The 12,664-nt window shown below is 36.3% G+C and overlaps 1 protein-coding gene across 13 annotated transcripts in view; it reads left to right on the top strand.

Annotated features, from left to right (window-relative positions):
* The window catches only part of DYM (dymeclin), a 617,255-nt gene that overhangs the window by 509,559 nt on the left and 95,032 nt on the right, over positions 1 to 12,664 (top strand). For all 13 annotated transcript variants that reach the window (XM_003340591.3, XM_056824411.1, XM_056824408.1 and 10 more), the window contains one exon: positions 3,771 to 3,953. In XM_003340591.3, the coding sequence (XP_003340639.1) occupies positions 3,771 to 3,953 (183 nt within the window). The remainder of the gene's footprint in view (positions 1 to 3,770; positions 3,954 to 12,664) is intronic.

Raw genomic sequence — 12,664 nt, 5'->3', positions numbered from 1 at the left:
AGACATATATATAGATATATATAGATATCAATCAGACAGGAGTATATAGGTGCCATTCTTCTACTTGGGATGAATTTTATCAGGTGTAGGGTATTAAACTCCATCTTTCAGTGTTTCTGTAAATCTGATATGAACTGAAGCTATAAAAACAAGTTTCATTTCCCTTAATTCAGTGAAATCTTTTTTAACCACTCATACATTTTCATTTTAAATTATAGTTATCCATTTTTGTACTACTTGCAATCTAAAACTTTTCATAGTTCATCTATAATCTAGGAAAAAGTTACTACACATACCGATGAAAACTGTTTCCCATAGATTCACCAAGCAGATCTTAATTTGTGTCAGTGGTCAAATTAAGACCATTATATTAGTCCCCACAGCTATTGGTAAAATAGATAAATAAATTAATGGAAATATTTTTTTAAAAAACAAATAAATAAATAGATTCAGTTTTATTTTTAAATTGTTTTAAACCTGTCTAGATGGTTTTTCCTCAATAGGCAAATAGCACTTTAAAAAAAAATTGACATCTCATAAAAAATAAAATAGTCTAGTGTGTATGGCAGCAAAGTGAAATCAGAGCTAAAGTCAAATTAAAAATAAAGATGTTTAAGAAATCTGTCTGTTGAACCAGCAGCCAGATCCATTACTAGTAGTAAGGTTTTTTGTGTGTGCATGTGTGTGTGTGTGTGTTTTAAGGCTAATCGTGATTTATTCCAATATGATAATTAATCATTAATAATTAGTGTTATAAATTGTTCTACTCTTCTTAGCTCAATATATCTAAAATAGAACTAATTCTCTTTCCCCCAAAACCTTCCTCTCCCTGCTTAGTAATTTCTCTTTTTATCTTGAAACCAGGTGCCTCCTTGATTCTTCAGGCTCCCTTATCATCTCATATCCAGACAGCTGTTGAATCTTGTTGATTTTGTCTCCACAGCATCTCTTACTCATCTTTCTCTCTATTCACATAGCAATTGCCCTTATTCTGGCCTCCTCAGCTCTTACTAGGACTCTTGTAATATTCCTCTAATTCCTCCCTGCCTTAAGGCTCTTTTCCTTTTCAATTGATCCTCCACCTAGCTATCAAAGTAATATTTCTTTTTTTTTTTAAGCCCTTACCTTTTATCTTCAAATCAATACTGTGTATTAAATGTTCCTAGGCCAAAGAGCAATTAAGGATGTAGCAATGGGAGTTAAGTTACTTGCCTCAGGATCACATAGCTAGAAAGTGCCTGAGGCTACATTTGCATCCAGGATCTCTCATTCTAGGCCTTGCTCTCAATTCTTTGAGCCACCTAGCTGCCCCTCCACCCCAAGTAATATTTCTAAAGCACAGATCTGAACATGTCATATCTCTTCTCAAAAAAGATCCAGTGGCTCCATAGTTTTAAAAGTGGAACCATATTTAGTCTAAACAGAACAGTGATTCTAAACCTTTATAGATCATCATTTTCTGTTTGACAACCACAACCCTATAACATAATCTGATTCTATCGCTGTCTTTCCTGGTCTCTTGAGCATTATTCCCCTTTATGCTGTGCTAGCTATACTGGCCCTACTTCCTATCTATCACACACAAAGTGTATGTCATGTCTCCTTTGGACAAACCACACATCCCCTGCCTTAAATGTCTACTTCTTCCCCTTTGCTCTGTAGTCCTCTTTGAGGACTTTCCTCTTACCCCTAGCTGCTCCCAATGTAAGAAGTATAACCAGGGGGCAGCTGGGTAGCTCAGTGGATTGAGAGCCAGGCCTAGAGACGGGAGGTCCTAGGTTCAAATTTGGCCTCAGACACTTCCCAGCTGTGTGACCCTGGGCAAGTCACTTGACCCCCATTGCCTAGCCCTTACCACTCTTCTGCCTTGGAGCCAATACACAGTATTGACTCCAAGACGGAAGGTGAGGGTTTAAAAAAAAAAAAGGAAGTATAACCATGCATTCATTTTGCAAATATGTTGTATTTCTATTTCTACGTGTCGTTTCCATGATGTAATGTTAGCTCCTTAAGGCAAAGACATTTTGTTTTGTCTTTGTTGCCTCAGATTGGCATATACTACAATATATGTTTAAGAATTATTTATTGATTAATCATTCAACTGTTGAAATTTAAAACTAACAAGATTTTAGAATTCATTTAGCTTAATCCCTTCATTTTACAGAGAAGAAAGCTGTCTTAGAAGTTCAATGATTTAAAATCATGAAACCAGAAAATGGCAGAAGTAGGACTAAAACTCAATTCTCCTGATTCCTTATTCTTCCTCTGACTATGCATCTTGTGCTACTTGCTGGGCACATGTCCCCTGGATTTGGCATCTCCAACTACCTCAACTACCATCCATGCCATCCCAAGACAATTTCTACCTTCTGCTACCTTTCCAGTCTCCTAATCAGGATGTGTAAAACCTATGGGGCAAAGGAGAGCCACCTTTCCTTTGATCAACTCCTCACTATTTCTCACCTCCAACCCTCTCCTCTGCCATTTCCAATCTCTTACCCTTGCCTGTTGATTTCATCTTTGCAATGTTTCTCAAATACACCCTTTTCTTTCTTCTGATACTGCTATTTGTGTAGGCCTTCATCAACTCATCCCTGAACTATCACAATAGCCTGCTGATGGGTTAGCCTACCTCAAGTCTCTCCCCACTCTAGTCCATCCTCCATTCAGCCTCTAAAGTGATTTTGCTAAAGCACAAGCACAAGTATCGCTACCTACTCAATAAACTCCAGTGGTTTCCTTTTACCTTCAGGATCAAATCCAAAATCCTCTGCTTGGACTTCAAAGCCCTTCATGACCTAGCTCCCTCCTGTCTTTCCAGTTTTATTATTCCTTACTCACTGCCACACACTCTTCAATCTAGCAAAACACTGGCCTCTTGGCTGTTCCACAAACAAAATACTCCATCTCACAGCTCTGACCATTTTTTCTGACTTTCCCCATGCCCAAAACACTCTCCCACCTCCTGGCTTCCATTAAGTCCCAACCAAAGTTTATCTCCCTCTTAATTCCAGTGCCTTCCCTCATTTAATTATTTCTTATTTATCCTTAATGTTTATTATGTGTACATTTTTTTTTCTTTTTGTCTCCCTCATGAAATTGTGAGCTCCTTGAGAGCAAAGCATGTCTTTCCTCTTTTTATACCCCCAGTGTTTAGCACAGTGCCTGACACATAATAGGTGCTTAGCATTGTTTATTGATCACCTGCTTGATGTTCTTTCTATTATAATATGTTGTATTTGTCTTTATATAAGCTAGAGTATTAGTTAACACGGATAGGAATTATATTTGTTTCATGTGAAAAATATCTTTTCCTGTAGTACCTATCATTGAGCATTAATTCCTTCTACATGTAGGGGACTAAACTCCTTCAGAGTAATACAGAGTATTTCTCTAGAAAGCTTAGTCTAAGGGCTTTGCCTCTAACATTGTATGACCTTAAATAAGTCACTTAGCCTCTCTAGGACTCAATTTCCCAATACATAAAACAAGAGAAAACTAAATGCTGCATATTTGTCCTTACAACTCTATGATTCTTTTTATTGCCTTTATGGTATTCCTAATTATTTCCACTCTTGAGTTCGAGTGAAACAAGCACTTTTTTAAGCCCAAACTGACAACTAGTGGCTAAGTCTCTTGAAGAGAGGACTTGAAATCACTAAAGCTCTAGTGCTATTACATGTAAAAAGGTTGCTTTCATTCTTTCTAATTCATTTTTATTTTAAAGACCACTTAACTTAGCCTGTAATGCTTTTCTTTTCCTTTCCAAGGCCCAGGACCTGAATGTTATTGAAGAAGTGATTCGAATGATGTTAGAGATCATTAATTCCTGCCTGACAAATTCTCTTCACCACAACCCCAACCTGGTGTATGCATTGCTTTATAAACGGGATCTCTTTGAACAGTTTCGAACTCATCCTTCATTTCAGGATATAATGCAAAACATAGACCTGGTAAGTATGAACAGAACTTGCAGTCATTTACAGCAAGTTATTTTTAAAAGTTGAGACATGTTCAGACTACAGAGAAGGTTTGGGTTAGCAAACCTTGATCAGCACTCTACCAAAGACATTCCATCCACTCTTTTCAATCCTGGAAAAACAAGGATGACTTAATTTTCACCACAGTAGTATTTTACTCTTTATTTGTGAAATGTCTTTTCTTATACCATTTTAGCCCGATTAGGTAGGATCAAATAGAATCATGGTTTCCAGACCTTTTTTCTACCTAGGAATCTTGGCACCTGACCCATCTGTCTCTTAGAAATTCATCCCTCTTCATTTTTTTTCTTGTATATAAATTTCTTATTCTTCTATCACACCCAATCCTTCTCCATCATGCAGATCACTGTGTTTACCCTACTCTACTCCATCGGTCTTCTTCCTTGAAGCATCTTCTGATGTTGCTTATCTCCATATAAGCCACAGAAGAGACCTAGAGTCCCTAAGTCCAACAGGAAAGCACTGAGTTAGAGAATACAGAACTGTAAGAGAGCCTATAGAAAAAATATATTTTCCCCCAAAGGCTTCTATTAGATTTACCACCATTGTACCAAGGGACTTATGAACCAAATGTGTTTTATACTCAGTGGTGGTAAGTGATTCTTTTTACTATTCATCCATGAGGCATTAAACCAAGCCATTGACTGGTAATAGTAAGAAAACTATGTGGTTACCAAACAGCAGATTTAATATAAGGAACTAACAAGTGACATGAACCATAAAGAAAGAAATGTATTAAACACATAACAGCTTTGCAGCAAAAGCATTCATTGTCTACCAAAATCTCGTAAACATAAATTAATATGTTTACCTAAAAACATTGCTAACCTAGGAGTATTCTGGTCTTAAAAGTAATTTGATCCCCACTGAACATTTTCCCAGCTTCTAGGGACCCATTTGTAATGATAGTTCTCCTACTTCATGTTTAGGAGGTTATCTGATTTATTTTGAACCACTATTTTCCTCATGGAAAATGATCCTAGAACTCTTAAGCTACTTGCTGCCTTCACAGATTGAAGAAATTAGCAATATACAGAACTGGGAAGCAGGGCTCTCATGTACTTGAATGAGTGCTAAGTTATATGTTCTGGCCAGTGTAGCTTGTTCTTCCTCTGCACCATAAAGTACTGTTATTTACCTTGACTTGCCAAGAATCTTAAATACTCTATTTTTTGGATGATGTCCTGTGCTAAGAGTCAGCAAGGGAACCATGCTGCTGATGCTTCACTTTCATGAATTCCATTTTCTGTCTCTAAATATGGATAATCACATTTCCATATTAAAATATTTCAAAATCCTTATATGAAATATAATAAAGAAACTCAAATGAAAGATTTAACTCATTTTGGTTATTTCCCTGAGAAACTTTTTCCTCCAAATTACATTGACATAAGAGAAGGAAACTTGTATGCATTGCTTTAAAAAATGGAATGGTTTGAACAATTCAAGAATAGATTTTTCTCTTAAGTAGCCAAAAAAAAAATACAAAGGAAAAAGTGTTATTTTACCTTCCATAAATACTGTACATATTCAGCTTTCCCATCAGTATTTCTCAAAAAAAAAAAAAACAGGAACTATATTTATTTACTTTTATTTCATAATCCATATATACATGTTATTTGGACTTTGTCTTATGTTTTCAAAATATATTTCCTCTGCCAACAGTATATTCTTTTATTTATACTAAAATTTATCTAAGGTCCTAGATACACTAAATACATATATATATGTGTATATATGTTTATATACATATATATAATTTTCCTCATTTAATTGTTTAGGATTAATTAGTGGCAAAATGCTAGTCTGTCTTATGTAGTTTATGACATCTAATGTACCAAAAGAATTATCTTTTAAGTGAAATATTCAGATTATAGATCTTAAATTTAACTCTAGTATGAATATATTTATCAGATGAATGATCTCTCAATTCCACCCACACTTTACCATTTATTGAAGTAAAATATAAATCCTACTGCTCACATTAACCTCCTTATTTTTAAATTAGTCCTTAACAATTCATTCTGTTTCTAATGCTTCTAAATCTAAATAAATATATTATCTTTAATACTTTTATTGTTGATCTCTTAATTTTACCCATGTTTTGCTCTTTATTAAAGTAAAAAGTGAATCATACAGCTCACATTCTACTCCTCATTTATAAGGGCAAGGGAAAGGAACAAGCATTTTATCAAACACACCTACTATGTGTCAGGTGCTGTGTTAAATATGCTTATAAATATTATCTCATTTGAGCCTCATAACAACCTTGTGAGATAGATGCTAGTATCTCCATTTTACAGTCAAGGATACTGAGGCATACAAATTAAATGACTTTCCCAGGGTCACAGAACTAGTTAGTGTCTGAGCCTAGATTTTAACTCAGATCTTTCTGACTTTAGGTCCAGCACTCTATACACTGTATCATGTAGCTGCTGCTTCATAAGAACTTACTTGTGATTTTATTTACTTTCTGGTGAGGATCTTATCTATCACTGAAAAGTCAGCACCATCGTGCAACTTATAAAGCTATCTATGATTAACTGAGAGATAAATAATTTGTGAGGAATTGCCCAGCCAGTATGGGGCAGACACCAGGAATAACCCAAATCCCTTGGTTCTGAGATCAGCTCTCCATCTACTGCATCATGCTGATTTTTCTTCATTTTTAAATTATTAAGCATTAATTCTGTTTCAGCAATTTTGAAAAGTACATATTGATATCTCTACTCTAAATTGTGCATATTTATATTGGTTATAATCAGTCAGAAAGATCAACATATGCATAACAAATTAATAATTTTCCCAACAAGGTTAAATCTGATATCATAGAGCAGGTACTTTTTTATGCCCTCATACTAGTTCAAATCGGACTTAAGTTATAAATTAGCCCAGTGATGGCAAACCTTTTAGAGACAGAGTTCCAGGCCCCACCGCTATCCTACCCCACAGACCAAGTGCTGGGCCTGCCTCCCCCAGTTGGCATGCTGTGCCTCTCCCCCTCATCGAGTGTTGGGTACACTCTTCCCCCACCCATACCCCACACAGGGAAGGGAGGAAGCACTCCCACTGGGCTGCTGGGTGGAAAGGCAAGTGAAATGAGGAATGTCCTCAGGAGTGCAAAGAGAGGGGGAGAGGAGTAGCCCAAGCACTCTGCTTCCCTTCAGCTCTGCCACCTGTGAGCCTCCCACCTTACTTGCCCTGTGTTCCCATTGGACTGCTGGGAGGAGGGGAAGGGAATGTGAAAAAATGTCATCAGGCATGATAAAGAGGGGGAGGGGAGTAACTCTCCCTCTAAGTCCCTTTGCCTTTCTAATAAAGAACTCTGGAGGCGGAGGAGAGAGGGGAAGGTGGTACGCATGCCCACAGAGTACTCTGTGTGTCTTCTTTGGCACCTGTGCTATAGGTTTGCCATCACTGAACTAGCCTCTCTCTTATTCTCAATTTTAACATTCATGATATATCTGCCATAGAAAATTATTTCCTGCATAGTGCATAAAACCAGCTGTAGTTTTTATAATACTATATGAAATTTTCCTGAATCAGAACTGTTTCATAATTAATGTTATCTTTCTTTTGGAAAAGTGAAGTAAATTAAAACTCCAAATCTTTGCTATCAACTGAACTTGTATTTTCTGAGGTAGCTGTTAGCACAATGGATATTCTGGAGCCAGGAAGAACTGAGTTCAAATTAGACTTGACTATATGATTATGGGCAAGTTAGTACCCTGCCTCAATTTCCTCATCTTTAATAATAGTACCTAACTCCCAGGGTAGAATAAAATGTAAGAATAAAATGAGATATTTGTAAGGCATTTCATAAACCTCAAAGAGCTATATAAATGTTGATTATTGGGTTGCAATTTCATATTTATATTTAATAAACAAAATATTTAAAAAACAAAAAAATATTTATAACTCTCTCTATTCTTCTAATCTGATGTATTTGACCTAGGTATTTATCATTAACTGATTTGAAATGCAAAAAGAAAGCAGAACTTAATATATAAAAATATTAAAATATTTCACAAGAGAATGAGAATGGACTTAGAATTTTTAAGCTTACTTATAATTCTGAACTGACTTTATGGACCAAAAAATGCCATGCAGTTGATGAATGTAGACTATAGAAGGGTAAACATTCTGATTTTCAAAAAACAGGAGAGAACAAAATCTATATGCTATAGTCTACTTGGCTGAATTTGACTACAATTCCTAGAAATATTGTAGAATTATCATTAAAGAGATGGTTAGTGAAAGTCTAGAAAAGGAAGTAGTGATTACAAAGAGTGCTATTAAACTATTAGATCATAAGAAAGGTATAAATGGAGACTACCTGAATTTTAGTGAAATAGTTGACAAAGTAATTCATTCCATTCTTATATAAAAGATAGAGATATTTTGGCTAAAATATAATGCAATTAGATGCATTTGCAACTGCTTAAGTTACCTAATTCGAATAGTAGTCATGTAAAGTTCGAAATTACCTAAGCAGGAGGCCTCTTTTGGAATTTGTGCTTGGTCCCATTTTCATGAGAGAGAGAAAAAAAGAAACAGACAGACAAAAAAAAGAAAAGGAAGAAAGAGGAGGGAGAGAGGGAAGAAGGAAGAGAAAAGAAAAGGAAAAATTTACTTAGTACTTACTATGTTCATATAAATTACAGATTATACAAAGCTAAAAAGGATGGCCAGCACATTGGATGATATATTCAGAATCCAAAACAATCTTAACAATCCAAAGTAGAGGGTTGGATAAGATCAAATTCAACAGGGTTAAATTTAAGTAAGGTCCTATAGTTGGACTGAAAAATATCAACTTTACAAATATAAAATGGGAAGGCATGGTTAAGCAACAGTTTGTCTCAAAAAAAGATCTATGTGTTTAATGACTTCATGCTTAATATGTCAGCAGTATGATGTGGGAGCCAAAAATGCTAATGTAGTCTTTAGCTGAATTAAGAGATAGAGCTGGAGGCACTTAGATGGCTCAATGGATTGAAATTCAGGTCTAGAGACAGAAGATGTTTAGTTCCAGTCTGGCCTTAGACACTTGAAAGCTGTGTTACCCTGGGAAAGTTACTCCCCATTGCCTAACCCTTAGCAATCTTCTGCCTTGGAACCAATACAATCAATCAATATTGATTCTTAGATGGAAGGTGTGTGTGTGGGAGAGAGAGAGAGGGTGAGGGAGAGAGGGAGAGAGGGTGAGGGAGGGAGAGAGGTAGGGAGGGGGAGAGAGAGAGAGAGAGAGAGAGAGAGAGAGAGAGAGAGAGAGAGAGAGAGAGAGAGAGTGAGTTCTGAGGAACAATAAGATGATAGTCCCAATGAACTTGGCTCTGATTGTCTACATCTAGAATGCTTTGTTCAGTCCTGGGAGCCACATTTTGGAAAGACATTGATAAGCTGAAGAACCTTTAGGTAAAGTCATTTTGGTTAGTGAAGGGTCTTAAGTCTATGTCATATGAGGATCAATTGAAGGAACAGAGACTAGAATGGAGAAGAGAAGACTTGGGGGATTGTAGGGACAAGACACAGGATAACTATCTTCAAGTATGTGAAGGGCTATCATGTACGAGAGAAATAGTTGACCCCAGATGATAAAATGAATGAATTGAAATCACAAATAGGCAAGTTAGGCTTAAAGTCAGGAAGTCTTCCTAACAATTAGAGCTGTTCAGACATTGAATGAGCTGCCACAGGAAGTAGTAGATTCCCCTTCATTCGAAGTTATTAAGCAGTAGCTAGATGAGTATTTGCCAGCTCTGTTACAATGAGGATGTCTTTGGGGTATGATTTGAACTAGATGGTCCCTTCCAATTCAGGGATGCTATGTATAGAAAAACATTGAGGCTTTCTTTGAAATGTCTAATCACCTCTATACTTCTTAATTTTTTTAATCACTGCTTGGCTACCTTCTTAGAATTTAGTTATTCTTTTAAACTGAGTTCAAAAAATCACATCCAAAGTTCACAAAATGTGAATGAGTAGCCATATATCTTTAGGTTGATAGAATCCTTTGATGACTAGCCAGATGATACTTCTATGGAAGTCCAGTGTTAACTTCATGCTTTTGTGAAAAGAAGGAAGCCATTAAGGAAAAAAAAAGTGAGGAATCCTTACTCCTTTTATTAGGCATAGAAGTTTCAAAGATTTCTTCATAGTGGCAAAGAATCATTGTTTCCTCCTTTGCTCCCAGACAGCCCTTATTAGCATTGGCATTGCTATAATTGGGTCAAACTCATGGTTGATGCAGCTCATTTGCTTTTGCCAGCCATAACCATAAGGGGCATGAAGTAAGAGGAAACAGTTGTTCTCCCTAATGTTAGCTTTAAAAGTTAAACAGAGTACACTAGTGTGGTGACCAGAACTTCTCACAATATTTCAGGTATAAATGTATCATCATTTTATGTAATGTTTTCTGATATGTTTCTTGTTTATACTCAGTATTTTGTGGCCTTTTTAAATCATGTCTGGAGAAAACAAGAAAGGCCTCTAGCATGTTTAGTAGAATAACAGGAAGAGCAAAGCAGGCAGCCATTGTAGGATTATGACTTGCAGTGAGAGAGGAAAGATTCAGATACATAGGCTAGAGAGGGAAGAAACTAAACACAGTTCACTATAAAATACAACATGATATGGCAAGGACATTAAGATGTTAAAGCTACATATTATGTAAAATCCAAGAAGAAAAGTTGGTTTTGACCTGGAAGGGGAGAATGGAAGATTGGACTCATGGACAGCGATACTAGGAGTTGAGGCTTGATAGGTGAGGTAGTGCTGGATTGTGCTAGTTTACATTTTTATCAATGATTTCTATAAGGACACTGAAGGTATACTGCTCATCAGATTTGCAGATGACAACTCTGAGAGCCAACATGACCAGAGGTAGCCTAGAAAGGCAGGCTGGAGGAAGATTGTAAGGGATTTTTAATGCCAAGCAAACTTTTTATTTCATCATAGAGGAAGTAGAGAGCTACTGGAGCTTTTTGAGCAGAGGACTAACATAGTCATGAAGTCAAAGATGACCCTGAATTGTTAACTTAAATATCAACCAAAAGGAATAATTGTTAGTCAAGTAGTATTTGTTGAGGACCTATTCTGTGCTAAGCATTATGCTAGGCACTGGAAATATAACAACAACAACAACAAAAATGAGACAATCCCTGCTCCTAATGAGCTTTATGTCCTAACAAGGAGACAGCAGTTACTTATGTTAGCATATAGAAACTAAATATAAAGTAGTTAAACTGAGGGCTCAAACAACTAAGAGAATTAAGGGGGAAAAAACCTGAGAAGGTGGTGCTTGAGCTAGTGGTGCCTTTGACAAAAATTGAGAAATTAGGAAAAGGGATAACTTGGGGGAGGGGGAATCTGAATTCTATTTTGTACATGCTCAATTTGAGATTCCTAAAGGGCAGTGAGCTTGGAATGAAGAAGACTCCTCTTTCAATGAGTTTAAATCTGGCCAACTGTGTGACACTGGTCAAGTGACTTAACTGCTGTTTGCCTAAATTCCTCATTTGTAAAATGAACTGAAGATAGAAATGGAAAACTATTCAAGTCTCTTTCCCAAGAAAATCCCAGATGGAGTCATGAAGAGTTGGACACAGCTAAAACTACAGCAACAACCAAGGACATCCAATTGAAAATATACAATAGATAGTTGGTGATGTCGACCTGGAGTTCTTAGGATATCTATTTAAGAACAGGTTTCAATTGAGAAAAGTTTATAAAGGACAGACTATAATTCATTTTTTTCTGTGCCCCATATCTAACTAGATGCTTAATTGTATTTTTTATGTTACCTGGAAGATTTGGCTTAAAGTCTTAAGTTTAGAGTCTAAAAACTTAAGTTAAAGGTGTTCAATCTAGAGCACTAGGGGTTTGTTTTTGTTTTTGTTTTTGTTATCTCAAGTTCAATATAAGCTAACAGTGAATATGGCTGCCCATAAGACTAATGCCATCTTAGATTGTGTTCATAGTAATAGGCTACTCCATACTACTGAGATACTATTGCAGATGTGCTCTGCACTGCAAAGAAATATTTCAACAAACATTGATTAAACACTGTCTTCATTGACTATTCCCAACCTTCTCTTCACTCCTCAAGACCCCACATTGCTTCTGTAAATGTCTTCACCTACTTGTTGAAAGACCTGGGGATGTTTACCCTGTAGCAGAAAAGAGTTAAGGCAGCCATGGTAACTGTCTTTGAATATCTAAAAGGCTGTAATATGGAAAGGAAATTGGCCTTTTTTCCGATTGGCTCCATAGATCAAAACTAGACCCAATGAATGAAAGATGCAAAAGCAAATTTAGACTTGATATCAGGAAAATCTAACAATTAGCAACCAAAAAGTAAATTGTGCTGCCTTAGGAGGTAGTGAGTTCCTCCAAAGTAGAGATCTTCAATTAAAAACTGAATTTCCAATTGGCGCATATTGTTCTAGGAGAAGATTCTTGTTTGTGTACAGGTCAAACTAGATGACTTGTAAGGTCCCTTCCAATTATTGAGGTTCTGTGATTCTCAGACAATAGAAACTATCTACCATGAGCCCTCCTACTCTATGTCTTCAAACTCTTATCTTCTCTCCCTTCTTCTGTCTCTGAGGCAGAGGTAGCCTTTCTTGCCAAGATCAACACTTCTCCTTTTGTCCTCAGAC

The sequence above is a fragment of the Monodelphis domestica genome, chromosome 3 (assembly GCF_027887165.1).
Source record: "Monodelphis domestica isolate mMonDom1 chromosome 3, mMonDom1.pri, whole genome shotgun sequence".
Classification (NCBI taxonomy): domain Eukaryota; kingdom Metazoa; phylum Chordata; class Mammalia; order Didelphimorphia; family Didelphidae; genus Monodelphis; species Monodelphis domestica.
Note: the sequence above shows the minus strand (reverse complement) of the source record. Positions and strands in the feature narration are given on the sequence as shown.